The sequence below is a fragment of the Protopterus annectens genome, chromosome 9.part0 (assembly GCF_019279795.1).
Source record: "Protopterus annectens isolate FY-2018-M chromosome 9.part0, PAN1.0, whole genome shotgun sequence".
In the NCBI taxonomy this organism is placed as follows: Eukaryota; Metazoa; Chordata; order Ceratodontiformes; family Protopteridae; genus Protopterus; species Protopterus annectens.
This window is the reverse complement of record NC_056743.1, coordinates 1483091434-1483109089: the sequence shown is the minus strand read 5'-3', so window position 1 is coordinate 1483109089 and position 17656 is coordinate 1483091434. Positions and strand designations below refer to the sequence as shown.

Genomic DNA, 17656 nt, shown 5'->3' with positions numbered 1-17656 from the left:
TTGATCTTCTTACAGCACCAGTACATAGTGTCCTTGAAATTTTAGCAGCAATTTTCAACGAAGGAGCCAACTTCTGAACTATTAGGGAACAGCTAACTGCCATCTCTAATTTTCGTGTAGGGATTGAAAACATTTCCTTGGCTTCATCTAAACTCTGTAAAGCCTTTTTGTGAGGTACCCTTCTTTTGAGACCCCCTTATATGGATCCAACTCCTCCATGAGACTTAAATTTGGAATTAAATCCTTAATTCATTCACCTTTTGAATCAGCAGCTAAATGCAAGTTAAAATTTTTGATCTGGAAACCTGTATTTTTGGTAGCCATTACTTCTGCTAGAAGACTATCAGAACTTCAAACGCAGTCTTCTAAATCTCCTTACTTAGTATTTTGTAATGATAGGATGGCTTTACTGACCAATCCTACCTTCCATCCTAGTGGTGCCTGAATCAAACTTCAGTCAATCTATTAATTTGCCAGTTTTCTTTCCAAATTTTACAAACAAATGTGAATATATTACACTTACTGGATGTGCACATACAATTGCGTTTTTGCTTGCATAGAACAAAAAATTTTAGAAAAACAGATCAATCGTTTGTCTACTTTGTGGACTCCAAATTAGACAAGCTGGTCATAAAAGTAACCTTAGCCAGATAGCTAACCGATTTGTATATCCTTTGTGTATAACAAATTGGGCCTTTCCTTACCAGAACCTTTAAGAACCCATTTAGCCAGGTCTATGGCAACCTCTTCAGTTTTTTTTTTTTTTTTTTTTATCCAAGGCTACCATGGACGATATATATGCGGCTGCTACTTGGGCAAATCCTCATACCTTTATTTCTCATTACAGATTGGATCTGGGCTGGAGGGGAAGAGCAGCCTTCGGCCCAGCTGTGCTCAGGAATATCCTTTCTTAGAGTCCTCCCAGGATTTCAGGTTTCAGGGCACTCTGTCCCAATTGCTGAGGAATGAATGAAAATTGACATAATCAGTTATGTACTCACCATAATGTTCCATCTGTGTTCATTTTCATTCTTCTTCATTTCCCCTCCCGCAAACTCCTGACTTTGAACTAATGACTTCTGGAAGTGAGAACTTTTAAGGGAACCACTATTCCTTGTGTTGAGCTCCAGATATGGTTTTCTGTTTAACATGATGCCGATATTTCCTTATTCTATAAGCCAGCAAACAAGATATGAGGTATGGTAGGGGATAGAGCATTATGGCTAAGGGAGGAGCTTGCTTAAGAGTTTGCTAGCGACCACAAGCTGAAAATAACGGCCAGGTCAGATCCGAACTCAATTGTTGAGGAAGAATGAAAATGGACAACACAGATGGAATGTTGTGGTGAGTACACAATTTTTTTGTATCATCATAAAAGAAAACAAACCATATTATGTATGCCTATGTCTTAAGTGACAATCTAATAAAGGTGCTTAAAAAAAAAACAGCTGCAGTTAGGGTGATGGCTAAAGTTCAACTGAAGCTGAACTGGTAACAGTAGGACCTTAAATGATTAAATAAAAAAATGTATTTCATTCATTTATGTATTTATTTTGGCAGCTCTTTTTCAGCCAAGCGCCAAGATGTCACAGTGCCTACACTGCTGATCTGGGGGGAGAAGGATGCATTTTTGGAGCTGGGAATGCTGCCATACATAGAACAGTATGTACAGAAACAGCTGCAGAAGTATGTGGTGCCAGAGGCCAGTCACTGGGTGCAGCAGGACCAACCTGAAGTTGTCAACAAACTAATGTGGTCATTCTTGAAACAAAAAATTAAGTAAAACTGTAGTTATACTGGACATTTCAAAACCAAGGGTCATAAAATTTATTTCCTAGCGCTGCATCAAGGAAATATAATGGGACCACCTGCAGAGTAAATTCTGTATTAATAATCACCTGGCATTTGCATTCTTACAAGCTTTGTGTATTTTTTACCCTTTTTTAGTTGGAAAATTGTTTATTTCCTTGAGTTTTTTTTAATTGATTGCAAAGATTTCATTGGTTTTGAGTTTAATAACTGCAATTCGGAGTAGTATATTTTCATTAAGTAAGATCATGTGAGATGCTGGGAACAGACACTGATTTAATAGATTTTTATACATTTTTATACAAAAGTGTGTGAAATGCTTTATTGCACATTGTGAATGTTAATATCTGTTTTGTTTACATTGATATACATTTTAGATCAATTTCGTAATGACTACAAATTGTATAGGAACTATTTTAGTAAATTAAAAACAGTCAAAAAAGTATGAATTAAAGGTGCAGACTCGCAAGGCTGTATTAGCTTTTGTAAGCAGTTGTGTGTGTATTGTATACCCATTTGCACCTTAATCTGGAATGTGTGCAGGTTTTGAGCTGCCATTCAGTATGTTTAAGCAACTGATTTCTGAATATAATGAACCTTAGCAATGTGCAGTACTTGCTGCTTACCTTATGTTCTTGTTTTATCTCATTAGTTTTTTGTAGTACAGATTTATGTCAACAACAACAAAAACAGCATACTTCTCAAGTATACCTCATTATGAGGAATGCTCCTCATTTTGACTCTTAAAATACCATTGTTCCACATTGAAAGAGTCAGTCACACATTCAGTGTTAAGAATATTTTAACTGATTTGCATGGTAAGTAATACTGAATCATATTAATTCATCAAAAGAATCCTTAGTAAGTATAAAGTAACACATTTTAACTGTCCTGTTAGCTTCATATTTGACATTGTTAGTGTGCTGTTAGTAAGTGTTCCACATTTTGCCCATTTGTTCCACATTATGAGAGGTAGTGTGCCACATTCTGGAGAAGGAAGGTTGATAGCTATGAAAAAACAGATTTCTTTCTGATTGCTTTTTGTTCTTTACCACTTTTACCAAAATTGCTACTGTCACGTTTATATAGCAGTACAGCTGTCAAAATGATAATTACAATTTTTGTCGCTTGCAACAGGAAAATTCAGTTACTGTTTTTGTCAGCTCTTGTGTTATGTTGGATGCTGTCCATTCCTGACTGATATGTTTGTCTTTATAATACATTTCTTTCTGTTGGGAAAGGAATCAACACCACCATGTGAATTGCAGTGATGTGTGAAGAGAAGAAAATGTTGAGACCTTGCAGACAGCCTTTTCTGATAAATACAATATGTTATCTTTTAAGTGAGTTGGGACAGAAACCATATGGAATGCAACATGACTGTTAAAAGCATCTTAAAATGTTTATTAGTTATTCATCCATTTATTTGTACTTTCCATTTTGTGCACTAAAACCAAACTTCATTTCTTTTTATTTTGAGTATTGCATGCTGCAGATCATCCCACTTGTTTTGAATTTGGGACATTTTTACAGGCTGATTTGGCTTTTCTTTTCATGGTTTGTCACCATAAATTGTTTGCTTGAAAATAAACACTTTCTGTTTTATGGTTATGGGTGCATGGTGTCACAAAGAGGATTTAATGCTTTCACCAAAACTCAATCTTCTGCAGAATGTGTCACAGATCCATGTGAGTTCCTTGTGTTTTTTTTCTCTCTTTGCTTGTAGAAAGGCGGATGCATTTCCATTTCTTTACAGACAGTCTATTACCTAACAGACGTTTGGCACAGGCCATTGAATGGAGTTTTCAGTAATGAAAGACTAGGAGTGACTTGATGTAGTTCACCTTATTTGGCAATTCAGACTACCACAGTCTGTTATGCAAGCTGTTTTGTGCATGGCCCACCCAGTTTTTTATTGTTACCATACCTTGCAAAGCTTTTTCATTCACATACAGAAGGTGAAGAGAAGAAAAAGTGTCATACATTAGGCCCTTAAAGTGGTAGATTTAAAGAATGAGCAGTGTAGGTGCTAACATATGTCCCAAGTACAGTCCAGGGTCAGTGGCACTACAAGATGAGGAAGGAAATAGAGGCTAGATGTTGCTCAAAACCTTCTCCTGTAAAGGCTGCCTACAAGGAAGCTTCTCCTTTGGTGAGTGTAGGTGTTAAAAAACCTGGATTTTTATTTATATATATTTTTTATTATCGTACTGTTTTTGGGCCAGTCCCCCTTGTTGATCATTGAGCCATCACTCTTAACAATAGCTCAATCTTTTCCCTGGGGTAAGAGCTGTATGCCCCATTCATTGCCTTAGGTGAGAGTTCGGTGAACAGGGAGCAGGAGCTGTCATCCTTGAAAATGATTTTTTTTTCCACTATGTCCAACTCTGTTGTGCATTCTTGTTAACATTCAAAGGGTTGTTATCAAATGGGATACACATCCACAATTCTGCATGTGATGTGATTAACTGGTTCTGCCTCCTTGTTGAGGGCAAGCACCTCTGTGAGATTCCTAGTCTTCACTGCATATTCTATATATGATCTTGTTCTTCCCCTCAGTACAGAAGAAAGCAGGCTAAGCCTCATCAATTCTTTTGTCCTCCACAACAGGCTCAGTAGGCGGCAGAGTGGCTGATTGAACTCTCACTCCCTGGGTCTTGGTTGCACTTTATCCCTCTGGGCCAACAGACATGGCTGGGCTCACATTTTTTTGATTTTTTTAATTGTGGAATGGCAACGGATATAATGTCAGCTGCAAGATTTTCAAGTCCGGGTGCATGTGGGTCCTGTGTTCTGAAACAGCAGGCCCTATTATCAGTGGTAGCACAAAATGCTTTCCCCTGGACATCTCCATGAGAATGGAGAATTAGTGCTGCCTGGTTCTAAAGGGCACCATCAACACCTTCTTTAGCCCCATCTCCCGTATTGTCTGGGTTACCCTGGGGTGTAAGGGAATTAATAGAAATGCATAGAGAAATAAAGTTACCCATTTGGTGGTGAAAGCACCAACCACCCAAGCCTCATTGTTTGGTCCTCTTGAGCAGAATATTAGCTGCCTGGCATGTTGCTTTGAAATGCAAACAGGTCTACTTCTGGAACACTGTATCTGTGCACGAGCTGAAACCATCCCTGTGTAACATCCATATGTGTGGGTCTGCCTTTTGACCTGCTGAGTTGATCACCGTTGTGCTCTGATGAGAGGGGAAAATCCAGTACCTTATAGTCATATGAGATTGCAGTGTTTTATCTACCAGACAGCCTGCAAAAAGAGTATGACCGTGTTCTTCCCTATTTATTGATATACGACTGTTGCATTGTCCATTTCTACCTGAAGGATACCTTTTTTGCACATTAGTTTGTAGGACTTGAATGCATGTATCAAGGCCATCATATTCTTCATTTGTTTTTAGGATTCCTCTTTTGGGCTGCATTCTACATGCCTTGGATTTTGAGTTGCTGTGTGTATGCTTTCCAGGCTAGGTCCAATGCATCTGTTAAAGTTCAGCCGAGGGATGGAACCTCAAGTTCAGCTTGATATGGGTGAGCAGCAGTTCCAGCTCTTTGGAAATACAAGGTGTGTTGGGAATCATTTCTTTCACAGACTGGGAGTGCTGGATGATGTCCTTCAAGGATGCATCTGCAGTCATAACAAATGGGTTGTCCTGTCGTCAGGCAGCCCTTCGGTCGGCCGGATTCCAAAGTCTGGGTCCGGCTTCGGCTGATGTCGCACTTCACCCGACGTCATCTCTGCTGGTCTTCTGGTATAAAGGCATCAGCCGACGCCATTTTTCTGTCTTTCTTGCCGCGTAGCGCCCGAAGCAGAAGCTGTTCGCAAGTGCCGGTCGGTCAGATCCAGAGATTACTACTACCGAATACTACTTCGAAGACTTCTAAAAAGCTAAGTACCCCGTTGGGGACTCTTTCTTGCCTCAGCCGATGTCAGAAAAAGTAAATAACTGTTTAACTTGTGGGAAACAAATACCTCATAAAGATTTCCACTCTTGCTGCCTACCTTGTTTAGGCCCAGACCACGACGTAGCAGCCTGTTTAGCCTGTGCTTCCTTCAACCGATGAACGCTTAGGCGTCGGTCGGAGTTTGCTGAACAGTTTTTCGGCTCAGATTTTGCGTACATTATGCCGTCGGATCCTCCGACTACCCAAATTGTTAAAAAACGCAAAGAAAAAGGCCGACACTCGCGGTCCACGGTTTCGGCCGAAACCACGGTTAAGCAAGCCGCGAGTGTCTCTGTTTCGGCCGAAACCGAGAAAACGGGTCAATCTTCAGCCGAATCCATGACTACTACTGAGGCTCCTGCTACCTTAGTTGAATCTGCCTCTGAAGTTTTGCCTACTACTGTGGTTCCTAGTGAATTATCAGACACCATCCCTTTGGATGTCTCTACCCCAGCACGTGGTGCTGCTAGGCTTCCTGCAGCCATGTCTATAAAGGCCTTTGCCAGGGCTAAAGCAGCCAAAACTGTTAAATCAGTGCCTGTTAAGACCCCCTCACATAGGCCCACTTCTAGTTCACAAATGCTTACTCTGGCAGAGGATTTAATCTCCTTAATTAGGGGATCCCAATCTCACCCAGACAGGGCCTCTCAGCCTCCAGAAAAGAGACCTAGAGCAGAGCCCCGAGCCAGTGTCCTCTGATGATTCTTGGATGACTCAGACATTACAGATCAGCCAGAGGCTCCTTTTTCTACTTATGAAGATTCCGATGCTGAAGAATCCATTCCATCTGCCTCTCCACCAGAGGAATTTTCCTTTGGGGAAACCTTACATGCCATGAGAGAACAATTCCAATGGCAGGGACAAGTTTTCTCAGATTCAAGAAAAAGGCTTAGGACCTTTCTGCACTTACCACAACATAGGCCCTTAGCTATACCTCCAGTTCTGCCTGTTGTGGATGATGCATTTAATGATGTTTGCACTGCTCCTGATACTTTACCTCCAGCCCCTGCCAAACCAGATAGATTTTACAGGGTGCCAGACACTCATCACCACCTATGCAAGGCCCCACTTGCAGATCCTGAGACTATATCCCAGGGCCTAAGGCAGTAGCCGACCTCAGCAAAAACCCTCTCCCTTCTGAAAGGGAATCCAGGTCCTTAGAGATGGGGGAAAAAAGTTTACACCTCTGCTACTCTCTCAGCTAGAGCTTTAAACTGTCAGTTTCACATGATCCAATACCAAGAGTTTATGCTTGATCAGTTAACTAAGAAGCTGTCCTCTGATGACTCCTTAGATAAGAAATATGTTTTAGAAATGGTGAATAACATTCAGCAGGTTAGTAACCATTCTTTAAAATATGGCTATGATGCACTGGAGGCTTCATTTAGATCAGCCATGACTGGCACAGTGATAAGAAGGCATGCATGGTTGAAGGAACAGGTTTTGCCGGATCATGTTAAAGCAAAGCTGTTAGATGCTCCTATGGATAAGGCCAGTCTATTTGGTACACCTGCTCAGCAAGTAATGAAGAAAATGGAAGAGAAGGCAAAATCTGTACAAACAGTTAAGGATTTCTTACAGGTTCAGCCCCCAAGGTTTAGCAGGAACTGGCCTGCCAAAAATTGGTCCTTTCCAGACTCCTCAAAATCTCAAAGAGGCAGGAATAGACGCTCTAGAGGCAGAAATCAATCCAGAGGAGGTGCCTATAGAGGACGCCAGTGGCAAGGCAATAACCAGAGAGGCACAGACACAACCACTGCCACTGCAACAGGACAATCACAGTGACTTGACTCTGACACCGCCTACCAGGGAGCAAATAGCAGCACCTTTAGGCGGAAAGTTAGCCTTATTTTCGAAAAATTGGCACTATATCACAAAAGACAAGTGGATTTTGCAAACCATAGACCAAGGCTACAGGTTCCACTTCCACACCTTACCAGTAAAAAGAGGAATGCCAAACCTACCTCCAAATCAAAAAACAGAAGCTCTAAAGCAGATAGCTCAATTAACAAAGATGAGAGCTGTGGAAAGAGTACCAATAACACAACAGGGCAAATGATTCTACTCCAGACTCTTCCTAGTACCAAGAAAAGAGAAAAGTTGGAGACCTACTCTCGACCTGTCCGTCTTAAACACATACATCATTGTACCAAAATTCAAAATGCTGACCCTACAGCAACTTCTTCCCATGCTGGGCAAGGAGTGTTGGCTGGTAACTCTAGATCTCAAGGAGGCATACCTGCACGTCCCCATACGACCAAATTGCAGAAGATACCTCAGATTTCTTGCAGGATCAGAGCATTATCAATTCTCAGCATTGCCCTTTGGCTTATCTATTGCGCCCAGAGTATTCACAAAATGCCTGGCATCAGTAATCGCTCATTGCAGGCTACAGGGAATCCAAATTTATCCATACCTGGACGACTGCCTGTTACAAGCGGACAACAAAAGCAAGCTGACAACAGATTTACAAAGAGTCATTTGCTTACTACAAGCCCCTGGGATACACAGTCAATTTAAAAAAGTCAAGACTGATACCATCCCAGACAAGAACATTCTTGGGTGCGGAATTGGACACAGTAAAACAAATGGCATTCCTAACTGCAGAAAAACAAGCACAACTCCCTCTTTACTTCTTGGCATTAACAAAGCAGCACAAACTAACAGCAAGAAAAGTACTGCAGGCCTTGGGCTTCATGGCATCATGCATAATCCTGGTCCCCATGCCAGACTGCATATGAGAAAACTACAGTGGTACCTAAAGAATTTATGGTCTCAACACAGGCACAGCTTAGAAACCGAAATCCCACTAATCCCATGCCTGAAACAAGAGTTCCTATGGTGGGCTCAAGCATGCCAGTCAAACCCAGGCTTGCCCTTCCACAACTTTCAAGCAAACCAAACCATCACAACGGACGCCTCAGACCTAGGCTGGGGGCGCACATGTTGGACAAGTGCATACAAGGATTGTGGACTCCAGACCAGCTGCACCTGCACATAAACCAAAAGAAATGCTGGCAGTAAAACTAGCAATCCAGAAATTCAAACCATTCCTCAAAGAAGGCCATTTAATGATAAGGACAGACAACACCACAGTCATGTGGTACATCAACAAACAGGGAGGCACTCATTCATACCCCTATGCAGAATGACTCTGGACCTTTGGAATATGGCTCTGAGATACAACATCCAGTTACAGGCAATATTTGTGCCGGGAAAGAAAACACCCTAGCAGACATGTTAAGCAGAACCACCTCGGATGCTCACGAATGGATGCTACACCCGGACATCTTCAAGGCCATCACAAAGAAATGGGGAATGCCACAAATAGACCTATTCGCATCCCCACTCAATCACCAGCTCAAAAATTCTGCACAAGGACATGCCACCCACTAGCATGGAAGGTGGACTCTCTATCCTTCAGTTGGAAAGGCCTGACAGCATATGCATTTCCACCTCTTCCTTTGATGCACAAGGTACTACTGAAAATCAAAGAGGAACGTCCAAGGATAATTCTGATAGCTCGAATTGGCCAAGACAACACTGGTATCCTTTGCTGAGGAGCATGTCTCAGGGAGAATGTGGCCAATACCCTGATGCCTTTGATGTTAACTCAGAACAACTACAACATCATGCACCCAAACCTAAAAACCTTGCAACTGACTGCCTGGAACATCACATAACAGCAACTAACCCAGACTTATCCCAAAGGGTTAAAGACATTATCCTTGAAGCCCGCAGACCTTCAACAAGAAGGAACTATGCAGGAAAATGGAAAAGGTTTGTCATTTGGAGTACTGAAAGAGGAAAAGATGTCTCAACATAGATATTGCTAACATCCTGGAGTACTTGGCAGAGCTTCTACATACGGGCCTGTCCTATTCCTCCATCAAGATACATGCATCAGCTATTTCCGCAGAATACAGCTTGATCCACCTGTCTTTTCGCATCCTCTACTCAGGCAATTCCTCAGAGGAATCAAGAATGTAAAACCTCCTAGGAAACCACCATTACCAGCATGGGACTTGAACTTTGTGCTAGAAAAATTGACACTCCCTCCATTTGAACCAGCAGCAACAGCAGATCTTCAACACCTATCATGGAAAACTGCTTTCCTACTGGCAATTACTTCAGCAAGGAGGGTTTCGGAACTACAGGCCTTAATGGCAGTACAACCCTTCCTAATCTTCCATCAAGATAGAGTGTCCATGAGAACTAATCCTACATTTATGCCTAAGGTGGTATCCAGAGTGTCTTTAAACCAGGCAATCCACCTACCTACCTTCTTTCCCAATCCACAGAACAGGGGGGAAAGACTGCTGCATACCTTGGATGTACATAGACAGTTACGCTACCACCTGGACAGAACCAAAAGTAACAGAAAAACTGACCAGCTTTTAGTAGCCTATGCAACAGGAAGGGAAGGAAAAGCAATTTCCAAACAGACAATCTCCAAATGGATAGGAAATTGCATAAGATTCTGTTACTCCTACCATGGAAAACCAGTTCCACAGAACATAAGACCTCATTCTACAAGGGCTACAGCCACTACCACAGCTTTCTTACGAGGAGTGGCAACCAAGGACATTATTGAGGCGGCTACTTGGACCTCCGTGCATACATTTGCCAAGCATTATAATTTACCTCTATACTCTAGATCCCGAGCAGGGTTTGCCACTGCTGTATTGCAAGGGATCCTAACTACACCATAATTCTTCTTCCTCCCCTAGTTTGGCTATGGTATTCTACCCATTTGTTATGACTGCAGATGCATCCTTGAAGGACATAGTACAGTTTTGTACCTACCCTAAATGTAGATGTCCGAACAGGATAGCATCTGCAGTCAGGATTACCCACCCTCCTTCCCTCTGTGGTACTCCTAGGGTATTTACCCTCCTAATAGCTAGCTGGGGAGTCTCTTATGGTGTATTTGTTTGTATATATGTACATACATGCTTATTTTTTATGTTTGCCTTCTACTATTTTGGAAACATTGGCATTTATCCAAAATTTAGCTTTCCTAGAGGGCAACTGGCATCTGGGGCAAGAAACACTGAGGAAAATGGCGTCGGCTGATGCCTTTATACCCGAAGACCAGCAGAGATGACGTCGGGTGAAGTGCGACATCAGCCGAAGCCGGACCCAGACTTTGGAATCCGGCCGACCGAAGGGCTGCCTGACGACAGGACAACCCATTTGTTATGACTGCAGATGCTATCCTGTTCGGACATCTACATTTATGGTAGGTACAAAACTGTACTTTCTTCGTGTTTCACTGTTGTAGTCATCACACTTGGGTTATCTGCCTGCAGGTAGCCCTCAGTTGGCTCAAATACCAGAGACTTAGTATTTCTGCGTCGGTTGCTGTCACTCCAGGACTGATGTCAGGTCGTCAGGGGTATAAAAACAGGCAGCCAACGCCATTAAATCAGTCTTTCTTGCCGAGGAGCCCAAAGCAGAAGCTGTATGCATGACTGCCGGTCGGCCACTACCTGAGTTTTCGTTTCCGAATTGAATCATCCTGAAGTCTTGTAAAGTGAAGTACCCCATTGGAGATCCTTCTTTCTTGCTCTAACTGATGTCAGAAAAAGTTAGCAAGTACCACACCTAGATTTCCATTCTTACTGTGTTACCTGTTTAGGCCCAGGCCACGACGCACCTCACTGTTTTGTGCTTTGTTCAACGCCCAAACTATTTGTCGGCGGGCCCTTATTGTTGCTAAATACTTTTGCTCTTGATCTCCGTATTCTGAAATGACTTTGGTAAGCCATTCGACTACCGATCTTCTGAAAAAATGCAAGGATAAAGACAGACAGCACACGTCCAAAACTGACGATGCTTCCATTAAGCTAGTCGCCAGTTCGCTGGTACTCAGTGAGGGGCTTTTGCAACCCCTTTGATGGATTTGCAGGCCGCTACCAAGACCCGTTCAGAATCCGGTATGCCGCGAGACTCTTCTTTGACTACGGAACCTGCGGATGTCTCTACCTTGGATGGTTCCAGAGCCACTGTGCAGGCACCGGCTTCTCAGGAATTTCTTTACACTACAGATATTTGACACAAACCATTAACTTCTTTTGCGTCTTCAGTTCTATCTAAAACTACCGAGTTTCTAAGGCCAAGAGTATGAGCTACACCTAAAAAACTGATGACCCAAACTCAAGCACCTGCTTTCTTGCCACAACATCAAATGCTTAAAATGGCAGAAGACCTGATTATGCTGATTAGGTGAAGCCAGCCTTCCCCTGCTAAGAGAAAAAGACTTATCTTCAGTAGCTTTAACAGACCAAGAGTCCAACGACTCTGAGGTTTCTGAATATGAAGACATGCCTTCATCTGCTTATGAGGATTCAGATGCAGAGGAATCCATTCCCTCTGCTTCTCCTCCAGAGGATTTTTCGTTTGTTAAAACCCTACATACTTTAAGAGAGCATTTCCACTGGGAATGCCAAGACTATCCTCAGTCCAAAAAGAGACGAGAATTTTTAAATTTGCCACAATATAGACCTTTAGCAATGCCCCCAGTTCTGGATGTTGTGGATGATGTCTTTATGGAATCCAGTCTAACTTCTGATACTTTACCCCCTGCTCCTAGGAAACCAGACAGGTACTACAGAGGTCCTGACTCTCACAAATTTCTTTTCAAAAATCCTACTTCTGACCCAGGGATAGTCTCCCAGGGGCCTAAATGTATTAAAGCAACTACAGTTAAGAATCCCAGATTTACCCATACTTGGACAACTGCCTGATTCAGCCAGAGTGTCAGGAAATACCGTTGCAGCACCTGACATTTGTAAAGAACCTTCTAACCTCTCTGGGGTACACTATCAATGAAAAGAAATCAAAACTAGTCTCCAGTCAAAAAATTGTATTCCTGGGAGCAAGCTTGGACACAGCATCCAATATGGCATTCCTTACTCAAGAAAAACAAGCCTAACTGACAGGCTACTTCACTCAAATGGCCACCAGACCCCAGCTATCCACAAGGAAAATCCTGCAGGCGTAGGGTTCATGGCATCTTGCATCTTACTAATTCCATATGCGAGACTGCATATGAGGAAAATTCAGTGGTACTTTAAAAGTCTTCAGTGCCAAGATTCTCAGGACCTGGAAACTGTCATTCCTATCATACCTTGGCTAAGGACAGAGTTTCTTTCGTGGGCAGCAGCATGAAACCACAACAAGGGACTTCCCTGTACTCAACCCCACGCCGCCCAGACCCTAACCACAGTATGCGTCCGACTATGCGGGGGGGGGGCACACCTGGACGACAAGTGCATTCAGGGCCACTGAAGCCCAAGTCAAATTCAAATGCATATCAACCAAAAAGAGATGCTAGCTGTTCAGTACGCACAAACAGATTTCAAATCCCTACTCTCACCAGGACCCCTGCTAAAACAGACAACACCACAGTTATGTGGTACATCAACAAGTAGGGGGGAACCCACTCTTACCCACTTTGCAGGCTAGCCATGGCCCTGTGGAACATGGCCTTGGACATGCAGGTCCATCTGCAGTCTCAATTCTAGCCAGGCAAACAAAACTCACTGGCAGACGACTTAAGCAGAAATCTCCTAGACCCACACGAGTAGCATTTAGAGGCCAGCACCTTCAGCCTTCTAATACAGAAATGGGGGACCCCAGCAGTGGACCTCTTCACTTCCCCCTGCAATCCACCAGCTCAGCACATTCTGCACCAGGGCACCTCACAGCAGGGCCTGGAAAGTGGATGCCCTATCCTTCAAGTGCATTTCCCCCTCTGCCCCTACACTCAAGAATATTACTCAAGATAAAACAGGACAGACCAAGGACAATCCTGATGCTCCTAACTGGCCACACCAGCACTGGTACCCACTACTGCACAGCCTGACACCGGTGCCACCCTGGCACCTACCCCAGAGCTCAACACTCTTCACTCAGCAGGGGGGACAGATCTTGCAACCTGGCTTATTCCTTGAACCCCCCCCCCAGTGAAAAGTCTAAGCAAGCATGTGCTGGACATCATTCTTGAAGCCAGAAGACCCAGTACAAGGAAATCCTTTGCTGATAAGTGGAGAAGGTATTGCTCCTGGATTCAGTCTAAAGGAGAGGACACAGCACTGCCCTCCTTATCTCTAATCCTGGAATACCTAGCAGATCTACTCCACAGAGGCCTTTCCTTCTCCTCCATTAAGATCCATGCCTCTGCCATCTCAGCTCATTAAACTTAAGGCCACCAAGGAGAGCACCCACCCCTACTTGGGACCTTAACTTTGTACTGGAAAAGCTCACGCTACCCCCCTTTGAGCCTGCAGTGTCAGCAGAGTTAAGATTCCCCTCTTGTAAAACAGCCTTGCTTCTGACCATCACTTCAGCTAGAAGAGTGTCTGAGCTGCAAGCACTTATGACTGTGGAACCCTTCCTTATATTTCATGCTGACAGGGTCTCCTCTCAGGACTAATCCTTCCTTTATGCCTAAAGTGGTGTCCAGTGTGGCTCTCAACCAATCTATCCATTTGCCAACCTTCTTCCCTAATCCTCAAAATGAAGGGGAAAGGATCCTGCACTCCTTGGACACGCACAGACAGCTCAGATTCTACCTGGATAGGACTAAGCCCTTCAGGAAATCTGATCAGTTACTACTCAGTTTTGCACCAGGGCAGAGAGCAAGGCTATTTCTAAACAGACAATTTCCAAATGGATAGTATACTCTATCCATTTCTGCTACAAACACCATGGGAAACCAACCCCTCAGGGGGTCAGAACACATTCCACTAGGGTAACCTCTGCCTCAGCAGCATTCCTCAGGGGAGTCCCTACCAGGGACATTCTGGAAGCTGCTACCTGGAGTTCTGTACACACATTCACCAAGCATTACCACCTGCCTATCTTTTTTCCAAATCCAGGGCTGGTTTCGCAACAGCAGTCCTGCAGGGTATACTAGGCAGCCCAAACTCTTCTTGACTGCCTCCACCCCTTCTTCAGCTTTGGGAATCATCCCAAGTGTGATGACTGCAACAGTTAAACACAAAGAACATAGTACAGTTGTGTACACTTACCATAAATGTAGATGTTCAAGTCTATTCCCTGTTGCAGTCCTGGTTTCCCTCCCTCCAGCCTCCTTCTCTCTCTCTCTCTCTCTCTGTATATTACTCTCCCCTTACTGGGGTATTGGTATTGGTATTTACTTTTTACTGGTGGTGAGTTTCCCACCATAGCTTAGCTCCCTATTGGGGGGGGGGGGGGGGCTCCTGACATTTGGGACAAAAAAAACTAATGTAATGGTGTCAGCTGCCTGTTTTTATACACCTGACGACCGGATGTCAGTCCTGGAGCGACAGCAGCCGACGCAGAAATACTAAGTCTCTGGTATTCCGGCTGACTGAGGGCTACCTGCAGGCATATAAACCCATGTGTGATAACTACAACAGTGAATAAACTGTAACATTTACATTTATGGTAAGTGTACACAACTGTATTTTCCTGATACTGTAGTCTTTCTGTAATCTGGCTAGAGGTATTAATGCATCTCAGAGCCCTGAGCTACTGTCTTGCTGACACCGTGCCCCTTTGCACTAATCTGTGGAAAGTATAGTTATGTTAGGAACGTACCGTACATGCATACATGTAGATGTTCAAGAATATACACCACTGCAGTCTTCAATTGTGGGATATCCTAAGTTCCAGAGCATTACCTTCCTCCAGCACTTCTGCCATCTCCATCCCACTACCATGTAAAGGATGTTAGTAGAAGGAATGGTGTCAGCTTACAGTATCTTCAGATCTTTCTTGCTGTGATAATGTCAGAATAGAAGAACCTGGCACATGTTTGATTGGATGAGTTGAAGCACTCCCTTATGCCAGAGGTACACCAGAGAGTCCCCCCATGTTTCTCTCCTTCTCTGTGAAGTATATTAAGCTGAAGAAAAAAAGAGGAGGGGGCCTGATAGGAAAAGAAGAGGGAACGTGAAGGGTGAAAAGAGGGTACCCACTCCAAGTTCAAGGAAGAAAGCAGAGGGGAAGATGGGAGGGAAGATGCAGTACAACAGTGAATGTATACTACAGCGTACATTTATGTTAAGGTCCTAATACAAATATACAGCATTCATCAAACTGTTCACTGTTGCTATCCTAAACTGTGAGACACCTTCCAGAACATGACTGAGGTGGGTGGCTAACAGAAAAGGTAAATTTAGGATAGCAAGTCCTGTACGATTGCAGAGGAAAGCTATGCTATATCTCTGGAAACCACATCTAGGTTGTAATACCTTGATATGGTATGTACTGAGAACAAGGTAGCTTCTTCTAGTCTAGCTGGGGTGCTGACTTCCCCCAGGGCATGCTGTTGTGGCTGGGCGCGGACTTCTTTCAGAGCATGCTCTTGTGGCTTTGGTGGAACAAGCTTTTACATGCCCTAGGACCGGTTTACCATAAGCGGAATAAAATTGTGCAAGTTGTTTTATTGTGTTGGCTTACTGCTGGTTTTATTTTCTTATCCCTACACATGGACATACAGCTGGTCCATCTAAATGTGTTTGTCCAGTTCAAGTAAAATCTGTACATCATAGGAATGTAGATTTTTCTTTTTTGCTTTGAGGTTGTGGAAGAACATGGATAAGTGTATGGGTTGACTCAAGGACAACTCTTTCACTACCTTTGGTATGATAGGAGGATTGGTACAATGAGATAACCCTTGTCCTGGTGGAAAAGTAAAAATGGTTATCTGCACATAAATCTTTGCAACCCTGAGAACTTTCTAGCAGAAGTGACAGCATCTTGTAGGGTAAAAACTGCAAAGGTGGTAGAAGCAGCTTTCTCAGAAGGGGCTGAAGTTACCTTTTTGTAAACATATAGTTGAGAATGCACAATGGAGATATTTTCTAAGATGCAAAACCCCTTCCAGACACTTTTACAGATAGCACTGAGTACAAAGGAGATGTGGGGTCTTTTGCAATTCCATTTGAGATAGCAGAAGTAGCATGGAGGTTTTTTTAAGCCATAGAAAAGGCCAGTGTTGAAAAAGCCTGCCACACAATTCAAGACCCTATGCCATTTGATCAGAATTTGGCTCTTGCTGTTTAGATAGGCATCAAAGGAAGATTTTTGTTTTCAAACATTTTCTCAAGTATTTTTCCTTGCATTTGGGTTTGCTAGCCTTCTTCAGAATATTCCCATTCCCTAAATTCATATAAGTAGTTGTGATCAGAGTGAGATAATTCAAGATGTCAGACTTTGGGTCCACATATTGAAGTAACACTTACGGTCTTTCCCTTGATAGGCTAAGCAGGAGGAAGAACTAGTGCTGTGTTTGTGTGTATGTGTGTCTCAAAAAAGGAGCTAGCACAACAGCTTTTGTTATGTACTGCATGTCCTTCATGGATGCATCTGCAGTCATAACAAGTGGGTTGTCCTGTCGTCAGGCAGCCCTGCAGTCGGCCGGATTCCAAAGTCCGGGTCCGGCTTTGGCTGATGTCGCACTCCACCCGACGTCATCTCTGCTGGTCTTCGGGTATAAAAGCATCAACCGACGCCATTTTCCCCAGTCTTTCTTGCCGCGTGGCGCCCGAAGCAGAAGCTGTTCGCAAGTGCCGGTCGGTCGGATCCAGAGATTACTTCTACCGAATACTACTTCGAAGACTTCTAAAGCTAAGTACCCCGTTGGGGACTCTTTCTTGCCTCAGCCGATGTCAGAAAAAGTTAACAATTGTTTAACCTGTGGGAAACAAATACCTCATAAAGATTTCCACTCTTACTGTCTGCCTTGTTTAGGCCCAGCCCACGACGTAGCAGCCTGTTCGGCCTGTGCTCTTTCAACCGACGAACGCTTAGGCCGGTCGGAGTTTGCAGAACAGTTTTTCGGTACTGATTTTGCGTACATTATGCCGCCGGATCCTCCGACTACCCAATCTTCCAA

At 43.5% G+C, this 17656-nt stretch overlaps 1 protein-coding gene across 1 annotated transcript in view; it reads left to right on the top strand.

The window, feature by feature from the left end:
- EPHX3 (epoxide hydrolase 3) overlaps positions 1–3420 on the top strand; it is a gene marked incomplete in the record, with an annotated part of 594865 nt that extends 591445 nt beyond the window's left edge. The window contains 1 exon segment of the mRNA XM_044084425.1: positions 1561–3420. Within this exon segment, the coding sequence (XP_043940360.1) occupies positions 1561–1783 (223 nt within the window).
- Positions 3421–17656: the final 14236 nt, after the last annotated feature.